The 14,225-nt window shown below is 44.0% G+C and overlaps 1 protein-coding gene across 1 annotated transcript; it reads right to left on the reverse strand.

Moving 5' to 3' along the window:
• Positions 1-4,481: 4,481 nt before the first annotated feature.
• Positions 4,482-13,324, reverse strand: LOC129829406 (rho-related GTP-binding protein RhoA-A-like). The gene is made up of 5 exons (XM_055891085.1): positions 13,220-13,324; positions 11,938-12,093; positions 6,295-6,415; positions 5,285-5,415; positions 4,482-4,737 (listed from the first exon to the last, which is right to left on the reverse strand). The coding sequence occupies exons 2-5, from the start codon at positions 12,091-12,093 to the stop codon at positions 4,564-4,566; spliced, it is 582 nt and encodes a 193-aa protein (XP_055747060.1). The 5' UTR covers positions 13,220-13,324; the 3' UTR covers positions 4,482-4,563.
• Between the last annotated feature and the right edge of the window lie 901 nt (positions 13,325-14,225).

Consider the following 14,225-nt stretch of genomic DNA (forward strand, 5'->3'; position numbering starts at 1 on the left):
AGTGGACAGGTGACACAGCTTCCTCTATATAGTAACCTGAAGGCAGGTAACACAGCTTCCTCTATATAGTAACCTGAAGGCAGTGGACAGGTAACACAGCTTCCTCTATATAGTAACCTGAAGGCAGTGGACAGGTGACACAGCTTCCTCTATATAGTAACCTGAAGGCAGGTGACACAGCTTCCTCTATATAGTAACCTGAAGGCAGTGGACAGGTAACACAGCTTCCTCTATATAGTAACCTGAAGGCAGTGGACAGGTAACACAGCTTCCTCTATATAGTAACCTGAAGGCAGGTAACACAGCTTCCTCTATATAGTAACCTGAAGGCAGTGGACAGGTAACACAGCTTCCTCTATATAGTAACCTGAAGGCAGTGGACAGGTAACACAGCTTCCTCTATATAGTAACCTGAAGGCAGGTAACACAGCTTCCTCTATATAGTAACCTGAAGGCAGGTAACACAGCTTCCTCTATATAGTAACCTGAAGGCAGGTAACACAGCTTCCTCTATATAGTAACCTGAAGGCAGTGGACAGGTAACACAGCTTCCTCTATATAGTAACCTGAAGGCAGCGGACAGGAGACACAGCTTCCTCTATATAGTAACCTGAAGGCAGGTAACACAGCTTCCTCTATATAGTAACCTGAAGGCAGGTAACACAGCTTCCTCTATATAGTAACCTGAAGGCAGGTAACACAGCTTCCTCTATATAGTAACCTGAAGGCAGTGGACAGGAGACACAGCTTCCTCTATATAGTAACCTGAAGGCAGTGGACAGGTAACACAGCTTCCTCTATATAGTAACCTGAAGGCAGGTAACACAGCTTCCTCTATATAGTAACCTGAAGGCAGTGGACAGGTAACACAGCTTCCTCTATATAGTAACCTGAAGGCAGGTAACACAGCTTCCTCTATATAGTAACCTGAAGGCAGGTAACACAGCTTCCTCTATATAGTAACCTGAAGGCAGGTAACACAGCTTCCTCTATATAGTAACCTGAAGGCAGGTAACACAGCTTCCTCTATACAGTAACCTGAAGGCAGTGGACACAGCTTCCTCTATATAGTAACCTGAAGGCAGGTAACACAGCTTCCTCTATATAGTAACCTGAAGGCAGGTAACACAGCTTCCTCTATATAGTAACCTGAAGGCAGTGGACAGGTAACACAGCTTCCTCTATATAGTAACCTGAAGGCAGTGGGCAGGTAACACAGCTTCCTCTATATAGTAACCTGAAGGCAGGTAACACAGCTTCCTCTATATAGTAACCTGAAGGCAGTGGACAGGTAACACAGCTTCCTCTATATAGTAACCTGAAGGCAGGTAACACAGCTTCCTCTATATAGTAACCTGAAGGCAGTGGACAGGTAACACAGCTTCCTCTATATAGTAACCTGAAGGCAGTGGACAGGTAACACAGCTTCCTCTATATAGTAACCTGAAGGCAGGTAACACAGCTTCCTCTATATAGTAACCTGAAGGCAGTGGACAGGTAACACAGCTTCCTCTATATAGTAACCTGAAGGCAGTGGACAGGTAACACATCTTCCTCTATATAGTAACCTGAAGGCAGTGGACAGGTAACACAGCTTCCTCTATATAGTAACCTGAAGGCAGGTAACACAGCTTCCTCTATATAGTAACCTGAAGGCAGGTAACACAGCTTCCTCTATATAGTAACCTGAAGGCAGTGGACAGGTAACACAGCTTCCTCTATATAGTAACCTGAAGGCAGTGGACAGGAGACACAGCTTCCTCTATATAGTAACCTGAAGGCAGGTAACACAGCTTCCTCTATATAGTAACCTGAAGGCAGGTAACACAGCTTCCTCTATATAGTAACCTGAAGGCAGGTAACACAGCTTCCTCTATATAGTAACCTGAAGGCAGGTAACACAGCTTCCTCTATATAGTAACCTGAAGGCAGGTAACACAGCTTCCTCTATATAGTAACCTGAAGGCAGTGGACAGGTAATACAGCTTCCTCTATATAGTAACCTGAAGGCAGGTAACACAGCTTCCTCTATATAGTAACCTGAAGGCAGTGGACAGGTAACACAGCTTCCTCTATATAGTAACCTGAAGGCAGGTAACACAGCTTCCTCTATATAGTAACCTGAAGGCAGGTAACACAGCTTCCTCTATATAGTAACCTGAAGGCAGGTAACACAGCTTCCTCTATACAGTAACCTGAAGGCAGTGGACACAGCTTCCTCTATATAGTAACCTGAAGGCAGGTAACACAGCTTCCTCTATATAGTAACCTGAAGGCAGTGGACAGGTGACACAGCTTCCTCTATATAGTAACCTGAAGGCAGTGGACAGGTAACACAGCTTCCTCTATATAGTAACCTGAAGGCAGTGGACAGGTAACACAGCTTCCTCTATATAGTAACCTGAAGGCAGGTAACACAGCTTCCTCTATATAGTAACCTGAAGGCAGGTAACACAGCTTCCTCTATATAGTAACCTGAAGGCAGGTAACACAGCTTCCTCTATATAGTAACCTGAAGGCAGTGGACAGGTAACACAGCTTCCTCTATATAGTAACCTGAAGGCAGTGGACAGGTAACACAGCTTCCTCTATATAGTAACCTGAAGGCAGGTAACACAGCTTCCTCTATATAGTAACCTGAAGGCAGTGGACAGGTAACACAGCTTCCTCTATATAGTAACCTGAAGGCAGTGGACAGGTAACACAGCTTCCTCTATATAGTAACCTGAAGGCAGTGGACAGGTAACACAGCTTCCTCTATATAGTAACCTGAAGGCAGGTAACACAGCTTCCTCTATATAGTAACCTGAAGGCAGTGGACAGGTAACACAGCTTCCTCTATATAGTAACCTGAAGGCAGGTAACACAGCTTCCTCTATATAGTAACCTGAAGGCAGTGGACAGGTAACACAGCTTCCTCTATATAGTAACCTGAAGGCAGTGGACAGGTAACACAGCTTCCTCTATATAGTAACCTGAAGGCAGTGGACAGGTGAAACTAACAGCTTCCTCTATATAGTAACCTGAAGGCAGTGGACAGGTGAAACTAACAGCTTCCTGTCTATCGTGACATAAAGGCAGTGGAGAGGAGAAACTAACAGCTTCCTGTCTATCGTGACATAAAGGCAGTGGAGAAACTAACAGCTTCCTGTCTATCGTGACATAAAGGCAGTGGAGAAACTAACAGCTTCCTGTCTATCGTGACATAAAGGCAGTGGAGAAACTAACAGCTTCCTGTCTATCGTGACATAAAGGCAGTGGAGAGGAGAACATTTAAATTAAGGCCAGCCGGGTTGACCAGGAGAGGAAGCCACAGTCGACTTTCTCAATTCCTCCTCTAGGCTTCATGACACAGCTCCACATCAAAACACGGTCCATGGGATCCCTTAGCCCCTTCACCCCTAAGCATTAGTGTACCTCTGACAGGATTGGATACGGGCAACAATGTAGACACATTTCCACCTAGCCCATCAGGGTTGAACTCATTAATTAACACCGTAACAAAATGTATTGCAATAGAAGATTGTAAAAGTTCAGGTAGCTCCCTCCCTGTTTCAGTCTGTTTTGTTCCGTTCGGTGGCTAATGAACATGACCCAGGTCAAGCTATTTTCACACAGTAGTTCCATATAGAATCGCTTCTGTATCCTGTGGAAATGACGAATAAAGTTTGATTTCCTTTCTGATACCTATCCAATTGCATCAGATCGAGGCCATTTAACCCTTTCTGTCCCCTCACCTCCCCAGTGCCAAATGGAACCCTATTCCCTATATAGTGCACCATATAGGGAATAGGGTGCCAATATGGGACGTTACCCACAGGCACAGATCTGAGACCAGTCTTAAGCCTACCCCTTAAAGGGATAGTGCACCATTTTGTCAATTAAAGCCCTTTAAAACTACTTAACCAGAGTGAGATGAACTCACGCATACACATGTTGTGTCTCTGAGTGTAGTTTAAAGGAAGTTGAAGTTTTGTGAGCCTTTGATAACTAGCGTTAGCGTAATGACTGGAAGTCTATGGTTTCAGTTAGCTGATTGCGCTAACGCCAGCTGATCCCATAGATCATTAACTAGATTCAGCCAGGGAAAGATTTTTTTTCTTGAGCGAATGGTAAGGAACAAATTACAATTAATATGTAGACTGCAAATTGACCGCAAGAATCCCAAAACAGATATATATATATATACACACACTGGCTAAAACAATAATTTCAAACCTGGCTTACATTTGAATACAATCACATATATCTCTCTATTATGAGTGAGAATACTTTGGTATAGATTTCCAAAATCAAAATCACTTGGAACTGATTTGCAGGTGTTTTTAACAGTCTTTATGTTCAACAATAAAATAACGTAAACTTGTATTTAATTTTTGCTCGGAAAAATTGTGTGGGGGGGGGGTGGGTGGGGGGGGGGGTAAATTAAATCGAGACACCAGTTGGGGAACCCCGTCAGACCTCCAGTCATTGCCAAAATGTCACACTATCCCTTTAATGATTACAACTATATTTTGTGAGGGTAAAACTGGTCCAAGATCAGTATCAACTTCTCGCTGGGGTCTATAACAGCATACAGGCGTTCTTCTTTCCACGTCTCTTGGCCTGTAGCGCCGCCCTGGTGGCCATCTCAAACACCTCCCTGACTCCATCCTTGGTCTTAGCTGAGCACTCCTGGCAGCCGTAGGCACTGATCCGGTTAGCCATGTCTCTGCCCTCCTCCGACTTCACTGGCTCCTAGAGACAAAGAGAGAGAGAGAGAGAAAAAATGATTTTGTTTAGCGAGAGGGAGACAGAGAAGAGTTGACCCTGTCCATCACACACATACCCGTTTCATCTCGGAGAGAAACAGAGAAGTTAACAGACACACGTCTCTGCTACAGGAAGAAGGGTGTTTTACGTACCCGTTTCATCTCGGAGAGAAACAGAGAAGTTAACAGACACACGTCTCTGCTACAGGAAGAAGGGTGTTTTACGTACCCGTTTCATCTCGGAGAGAAACAGAGAAGTTAACAGACACACGTCTCTGCTACAGGAAGAAGGGTGTTTTACGTACCCGTTTCATCTCGGAAAGAAACAGAGAAGTTAACAGACACACGTCTCTGCTACAGGAAGAAGGGTGTTTTACGTACCCGTTTCATCTCGGAGAGAAACAGAGAAGTTAACAGACACACGTCTCTGCTACAGGAAGAAGGGTGTTTTACGTACCTGTTTCATCTCGGAGAGAAACAGAGAAGTTAACAGACACACGTCTCTGCTACAGGAAGAAGGGTGTTTTACGTACCTGTTTCATCTTGGCCAACTCCCTGCGTGTGTGTTCGTCGTTCCTCAGGTCCTTCTTGTTGCCCACGAGGATGATGGGAACATTAGGACAGAAGTGTTTCACCTCCGGAGTCCACTTCTCTGGAATGTTCTCTGGAGGGAGAGAGAGAGACATGTTAGTGGGTGTGTGTGTGTGTCATGTTCAGCTGACTCCTCTGACTGTGTGTGTGTGTGTGTGTGTGTGTGTGTGTGTGTGATTAGTCGTATGTACCGGATACACACAGTATACACCAGGGGTATTGAACTCTGACCCTACGAGGTCCGGAGTCTGCAGTTTTTCTGTTCTACCTGATAATGAATTGCTCCCACCTGGTGTCCCAGGTCTAAATCAGTCCCTGATTAGAGGGGAATCACCCACCTGGTGTCCCAGGTCTAAATCAGTCCCTGATTAGAGGGGAATCACCCACCTGGTGTCCCAGGTCTAAATCAGTCCCTGATTAGAGGGGAATCACCCACCTGGTGTCCCAGGTCTAAATCAGTCCCTGATTAGAGGGGAATCACCCACCTGGTGTCCCAGGTCTAAATCAGTCCCTGATTAGAGGGGAATCACCCACCTGGTGTCCCAGGTCTAAATCAGTCCCTGATTAGAGGGGAATCACCCACCTGGTGTCCCAGGTCTAAATCAGGACCTGATTAGAGGGAGACAATGAAAAAACGCAATGGAACTGGTTTCCCGGACCAGAGTTGAGTTGGAGGGGGTATACACCGTCCAACAAAACACTTCCAGAGCTGATTGGAGGGGGTATACACCGCCCAACAAAACACTTCCAGAGCTGAGTTGGAGGGGGTATACACCGTCCAACAAAACACTTCCAGAGCTGATTGGAGGGGGTATACACCGCCCAACAAAACACTTCCAGAGCTGAGTTGGAGGGGGTATTCACCGTCCAACAAAACACTTCCAGAGCTGAGTTGGAGGGGGTATACACCGCCCAACAAAACACTTCCAGAGCTGTGTGTGTTGTGTGTTACCTAAGCTATCTGGGCTGTCGACAGAGAAGCACATGAGTATAACGTCAGTGTCGGGGTAGGAGAGAGGTCTCAGTCTGTCATAGTCCTCCTGTCCTGCCGTGTCCCATAACGCTAACTCCACCTGGGAGGGAGGGAGGGAGAGAGGGAGAGAGGGAGGGAGGGAGAGAGGGAGAGAGGGAGAAAGAGGAGAAAGAGGAGAGAGGGAGGGAGAAAGAAGAGAGGGAGGGAGAAAGAGGAGAGGGAGGGAGAAAGAAGAGAGGGAGGGAGAAAGAAGAGAGGGAGGGAGAAAGAAGAGAGGGAGGGAGAAAGAAGAGAGAGGGAGAGAGGGAGAAAGAGGAGAGAGGGAGAGAGGGAGAAAGAGGAGAGAGGGAGAGAGGGAGAAAGAGGAGAAAGAGGAGAGAGGGAGGGAGAAAGAAGAGAGGGAGGGAGAAAGAGGAGAGGGAGGGAGAAAGAAGAGAGGGAGGGAGAAAGAAGAGAGAGGGAGAGAGGGAGAAAGAGGAGAGAGGGAGAAAGAGGAGAGAGGGAGAGAGGGAGAAAGAGGAGAGAGGGAGAGAGGGAGAAAGAGGAGAGAGGGAGGGCGGGAAAAAGAGGAGAGAGGGAGGGCGGGAGAAAGAGGAGAGAGGGAGTCTTTTAGCACAGTGGTTAAGGAAGTTAATCCAGCTTTAAACTTACTCTTGAAAGTTGTAATAGTAGAATGTACAAGGTGACATTTCTAAATCGGGTATTACATCATCAGTTCCTCTTGTCATGTCAGTTATTACAGACCTTAGAGAGATATTTATAACTTTTCAGAAACATCCAGATCAACTAGCCCGTGTCAGCTAACGTTCTATAGTAATGTTTGAGTCACTCAAATACCACACGAATAAACATTAAACATGGCAAAACGTATACAACTGCAGGAAATGAGCTTTAAACCTGCAAAATGTTCTCTCCGACAACAAGACGGGTGTGAACAGTGTGTGGCATGAACAGTGCTTCTGCCCACAGAAATAGACGTGGCGCATGATGGGCTGATTAAGCAGACACTATTATCCAGGCCAGCATTCATCTTCAGATAGCTAGGTGGGACAACCACATATCACAGTAGTAGTCAGTACATTCATCTTCAGATAGCTAGGTGAGACAACCACATATCACAGTCATAGTCAGTACATTCATCTACAGATAGCTGGGTGAGACAACCACATATCACAGTCATAGTCAGTACATTCATCTACAGATAGCTAGGTGGGACAACCACATATCACAGTCATAGTCAGTACATTCATCTTCAGATAGCTAGGTGGGACAACCACATATCACAGTCAGTACATTCATCTTCAGATAGCTAGGTGGGACAACCACATATCACAGTCAGTACGTTCATCTACAGATAGCTAGGTGGGACAACCACATATCACAGTCATAGTCAGTACATTCATCTACAGATAGCTAGGTGGGACAACCACATATCACAGTCAGTACATTCATCTGCAGATAGCTAGGTGAGACAACCACATATCACAGTCATAGTCAGTACATTCATCTACAGATAGCTAGGTGGGACAACCTCATATCACAGTCATAGTCAGTACATTCATCTACAGATAGCTAGGTGGGACAACCACATATCACAGTCATAGTCAGTACATTCATCTGCAGATAGCTAGGTGAGACAACCACATATCACAGCCAGTACATTCATCTACAGATAGCTAGGTGGGACAACCACATATCACAGTCATAGTCAGTACATTCATCTCCAGATAGCTAGGTGGGACAACCACATATCACAGTCATAGTCAGTACATTCATCTACAGATAGCTAGGTGAGACAACCACATATCACAGTCACAGCCAGTACATTCATCTACAGATAGCTAGGTGGGACAACCACATATCACAGTCATAGTCAGTACATTCATCTCCAGATAGCTAGGTGAGACAACCACATATCACAGTCATAGTCAGTACATTCATCTACAGATAGCTAGGTGAGACAACCACATATCATAGTCAGTACATTCATCTACAGATAGCTAGGTGAGACAATCACATATCACAGTCATAGTCAGTACATTCATCTACAGATAGCTAGGTGAGACAACCACATATCATAGTCAGTACATTCATCTACAGATAGCTAGGTGAGACAATCACATATCACAGTCATAGTCAGTACATTCATCTTCAGATAGCTAGGTGGGACAACCACATATCACAGTCATAGTCAGTACATTCATCTACAGATAGCTAGGTGAGACAACCACATATCACAGTCAGTACATTCATCTTCAGATAGCTAGGTGGGACAACCACATATCACAGTCATAGTCAGTACATTCATCTACAGATAGCTAGGTGAGACAACCACATATCATAGTCAGTACATTCATCTACAGATAGCTAGGTGGGACAACCTCATATCACAGTCATAGTCAGTACATTCATCTTCAGATAGCTAGGTGGGACAACCTCATATCACAGTCATAGTCAGTACATTCATCTGCAGATAGCTAGGTGGGACAACCACATATCACAGTCATAGTCAGTACATTCATCTACAGATAGCTAGGTGAGACAACCACATATCACAGTCATAGTCAGTACATTCATCTACAGATAGCTAGGTGAGACAACCACATATCACAGTCATAGTCAGTACATTCATCTACAGATAGCTAGGTGAGACAACCACATATCACAGTCATAGTCAGTACATTCATCTACAGATAGCTAGGTGAGACAACCACATATCATAGTCAGTACATTCATCTGCAGATAGCTAGTTGGGACAACCACATATCACAGTCAGTACATTCATCTACAGATAGCTAGGTGGGACAACCACATATCACAGTCAGTACATTCATCTACAGATAGCTAGGTGGGACAACCACACATCACAGTCAGTACATTCATCTATAGATAGCTAGGTGGGACAACCACATATCACAGTCATAGTCAGTACATTCATCTTCAGATAGCTAGGTGGGACAGCCACATATCACAGTCATAGTCAGTACATTCATCTACAGATAGCTAGGTGGGACAACCACATATCACAGTCATAGTCAGTACATTCATCTACAGACAGCTAGGTGAGACAACCACATATCACAGTCAGTACATTCATCTCCAGATAGCTAGGTGAGACAACCACATATCACAGTCAGTACATTCATCTCCAGATAGCTAGGTGGGACAACCACATATCACAGTCAGTACATTCATCTTCAGATAGCTAGGTGGGACAACCACATATCACAGTCACAGTCAGTATATTCATCTTCAGATAGCTAGGTGGGACAACCACATATCACAGTCAGTACATTCATCTCCAGATAGCTAGGTGAGACAACCACATATCACAGTCAGTACATTCATCTCCAGATAGCTAGGTGGGACAACCACATATCACAGTCAGTACATTCATCTCCAGATAGCTAGGTGAGACAACCACATATCACAGTCAGTACATTCATCTCCAGATAGCTAGGTGGGACAACCACATCACAGTCAGTACATTCATCTACAGATAGCTAGGTGGGACAACCACATATCACAGTCAGTACATTCATCTACAGATAGCTAGGTGGGACAACCACATATCACAGTCATAGTCAGTACATTCATCTACAGATAGCTAGGTGGGACAACCACATATCACAGTCACAGTCAGTACATTCATCTACAGATAGCTAGGTGGGACAACCACATATCACAGTCAGTACATTCATCTACAGATAGCTAGGTGGGACAACCACATATCACAGTCATAGTCAGTACATTCATCTACAGATAGCTAGGTGGGACAACCACATATCACAGTCAGTACATTCATCTTCAGATAGCTAGGTGAGACAACCACATCACAGTCAGTACATTCATCTTCAGATAGCTAGGTGAGACAACCACATATCATAGTCAGTACATTCATCTGCAGATAGCTAGGTGAGACAACCACATATCACAGTCACAGTCAGTACGTTCATCTACAGATAGCTAGGTGAGACAACCACATATCACAGCCAGTACATTCATCTCCAGATAGCTAGGTGGGACAACCACATATCACAGTCATAGTCAGTACATTCATCTACAGATAGCTAGGTGGGACAACCACATATCACAGTCATAGTCAGTACATTCATCTACAGATAGCTAGGTGGGACAACCACATATCACAGTCACAGTCAGTACATTCATCTACAGATAGCTAGACAGGACAACCACATATCACAGTCACAGTCAGTACATTCATCTGCAGATAGCTAGGTGGGACAACCACATATCACAGTCAGTACATTCATCTTCAGATAGCTAGGTGGGACAACCACATATCACAGTCATAGTCAGTACATTCATCTACAGATAGCTAGGTGGGACAACCACATATCACAGTCATAGTCAGTACATTCATCTACAGATAGCTAGGTGGGACAACCACATATCACAGTCATAGTCAGTACATTCATCTTCAGATAGCTAGGTGGGACAACCACATATCACAGTCATAGTCAGTACATTCATCTGCAGATAGCTAGGTGAGACAACCACATATCACAGTCAGTACATTCATCTGCAGATAGCTAGGTGAGACAACCACATATCACAGTCATAGTCAGTACATTCATCTACAGATAGCTAGGTGAGACAACCACATATCATAGTCAGTACATTCATCTTCAGATAGCTAGGTGGGACAACCACATATCACAGTCAGTACATTCATCTACAGATAGCTAGGTGAGACAACCACATATCACAGTCATAGTCAGTACATTCATCTGCAGATAGCTAGGTGGGACAACCACATATCACAGTCATAGTCAGTACATTCATCTGCAGATAGCTAGGTGGGACAACCACATATCACAGTCATAGTCAGTACATTCATCTGCAGATAGCTAGGTGGGACAACCACATATCACAGTCATAGTCAGTACATTCATCTGCAGATAGCTAGGTGAGACAACCACATATCACAGTCAGTACATTCATCTACAGATAGCTAGGTGGGACAACCACATATCACAGTCATAGTCAGTACATTCATCTGCAGATAGCTAGGTGAGACAACCACATATCACAGTCAGTACATTCATCTGCAGATAGCTAGGTGAGACAACCACATATCACAGTCATAGTCAGTACATTCATCTGCAGATAGCTAGGTGGGACAATAACATATCACAGTCATAGTCAGTACATTCATCTACAGATAGCTAGGTGGGACAACCACATATCACAGTCACAGTCAGTACATTCATCTGCAGATAGCTAGGTGGGACAACCACATATCACAGTCATAGTCAGTAAATTCATCTGCAGATAGCTAGGTGGGACAACCACATATCACAGTCATAGTCAGTACATTCATCTGCAGATAGCTAGGTGGGACAACCACATATCACAATCATAGCCAGTACATTCATCTGCAGATAGCTAGGTGGGACACCCACATATCTCAGTCATAGTAAGTAACCTTTCAGCAGAGTCAGTGCTAGTTGGGAAGTCAAGGGGGTGGAACCATTTTGTCATTATATCCATCACTTTCAGGTGGAAAACAGGGCCACGGGTCTGGTTTAGAATTGGGCCCAAGAGAAAATGAGGACACGGTCAGTTTGGTTTGGAACTAGGACCCTGGCTGAGGCTCACCTGTTTGCCGTCGACCTCGATGTCAGCCACATAGTTCTCGAACACAGTGGGCACATAGACCTCTGGGAACTGGTCTTTACTGAAGACGATCAGCAGGCAGGTCTTCCCACACGCTCCGTCTCCCACTATCACCAGCTTCTTCCTGATTGCAGCCATCTATAGGAGGAGGAGGAGGAGGAGGAGGAGGAGGAGGGGGGGGGGTAGAGAAAGAGGGGAGGAGAGGTGGAAGAGAGAGAGAGGGGAGAGATTAAAAGGAGAGAGATGGAAAGGAGAGAGAGAGAGGGGCAATAGAGATTAACACTTATATTATACCACTGAATCCATCTTTGTTTCCGTTTAGCCTGCATAGTGATACCCTGGTTTTAGGCTACTTCACAAAGTTAGCTCAGGGTTTCTTGTTCCTGGGGTTATATTATTTCTAGCCCTTAACCATTACACCTGATACAGATGATGTGTGTGTTCATATTGACCAGATCATTTTGTTCATGGGCGGGAAGGGTAGCCTAGCGTTTTAAGAACGTAGGGCCAGTAACTGAAAGGTTGCTGGTTCGAATCACCAAGTCAACTATGTGAAAAATCTCTATTTGCCCATGAGCAAGGTACTTAACCGTTAGTCGCTCTGGATAACACAGCGTCTGCTAAGTGACGAAATAAATAAATGTTGACATGAATGAAATACAGTGTTCTTTCATATGACCAAGGAATGACAGCTTAATTTCATAAGGATACATATTTTAGATAGCTAACATTGCCTTGGCCGGCTAATGTTATTAGCTAGCTAATTAGCTAATAAACTAGACAGCAAATACAAAAGTAACCACGAACAATTAGGTAAACACATTATTAGTGAGAAATCTTATGCGTGTGTATTTGTATATATTTCTTGTAAATAGTTGCCAGTTTAGTTTGGTCATTTGCTAGTTAGCTAGAAAAAGGCTGTACTGTAAGGATACGCCTGACGCCCAAACCAATAATTCATTTCAGAATGTATACACATTTGTTTAAGGTTAGGAGTTAGTGATTGCTAGTTGGTTTAAGCGTCAGCTGTGTCCTTATATTATTTTCCAGTTAGATAGCCAGCTAGCTTATGCGACAACAAGTTAGCTAGCTAACGTTAGTGTTTGGTTGTCAATACTTTGAGCTCCATTTGCGGTTTAAAAATACATGGCTACAGATTTCATACGTGTTTTAGTTATATATAATCATCAATATACGGTTGTCACACAACTGTATTAGATAAAGATAGTTAAAAAAAAGAATAGTTAGATTAAAGTTATGCTACCGTTTGTTAGCTCTGTTTCGGTTGTCGCCGCTTCTCTTCCGGTCCGGCCTGAAATCCCCGCCCACTTTGGACTGCCACGCACTGGCAGCATATAGAGACCTAGACAGGACTAGATCCACAGATCTATCTTAAAATGTCTACAAATCAACAACAACAAAAAATCTAATTGGAAAGAAACAGTGAAAAGATTACATCTTACCAACCCACCGTTTTTTATTTGATTTGCACTTTACAAGAAATAGCAAAACACAAATAATATCCACAATGAATCAAATAAAGTAAAGAAGGCAAAGAGTAAAAACAACATTTGATAAAGAAAATATAATTTAAATATGATCTAACCCCCCCCCCCCCCCCCAGGCTTAATCACCTTTCTCCTCTCTCAGTCCCAGACTCAGTCTCAAACCTCAAGTAGGTTACAGTCAGACCAGTTGGTTGAGAAGCTGGTTGCTTGGTTACAACATCGGAGTAGGTAGTCAGGATGAGACCGACAGGTAGGCGGCGTTTCTCAGCCATTCAAAATCATGAATCAGCATCATTTTTTATGGATATTTACAAAGAACTATCAATAGAAAACAGGTCGTGCAGTTAGTTTGAAGTCTTTCCAGCTTCAGTTTGAAGTGAGTGTGTTAGCTGTGTTGTTGGCTAGCTCCTCTGAACAACAGTATCCTGATGAGAGAGTACATTTTCTACTCCAGGTGAAATCACGCCTCATTAGCACATTGGTATGGATAAATGTCACTAGAAAACACCTTAACCAAATGCAAATGCAGCTACTTTGTTGTTATTCTGTCTGCACTGTTTGACGTGACTGTAAATTAGCCTTAGTTGGCTGGCTAGCAAGCAAGGGATAAGAAAGTTGCCAGGGTGGAGCCCATAGACACAGCAAAAAGACTGAACGACTGGGTCACGTCTCTAGCATCCGAACCAATAGAATGAACGACCAGCCGGTTTGGTAAACAACCTTAGATCTGTGTCGGATTATATCGGGATTATATCTTTTCAA

This window comes from Salvelinus fontinalis, chromosome 31, assembly GCF_029448725.1.
Source record: "Salvelinus fontinalis isolate EN_2023a chromosome 31, ASM2944872v1, whole genome shotgun sequence".
NCBI classification, from domain to species: Eukaryota; Metazoa; Chordata; class Actinopteri; order Salmoniformes; family Salmonidae; genus Salvelinus; species Salvelinus fontinalis.

Coding starts and splice junctions, on each gene's coding strand:
- LOC129829406 (XM_055891085.1), bottom strand. CDS start 12,093: ATGGCTGCAATCAGGAAGAAGCTGGTGATAGTGGGAGACGGAGCGTGT. Junction 6,416..11,937: donor TCGAGGTCGACGGCAAACAG/GTGAGCCTCAGC, acceptor CCTCCCTCCCAG/GTGGAGTTAGCGTTATGGGA. Junction 5,416..6,294: donor CGACAGCCCAGATAGCTTAG/GTAACACACAAC, acceptor CTCTCCCTCCAG/AGAACATTCCAGAGAAGTGG.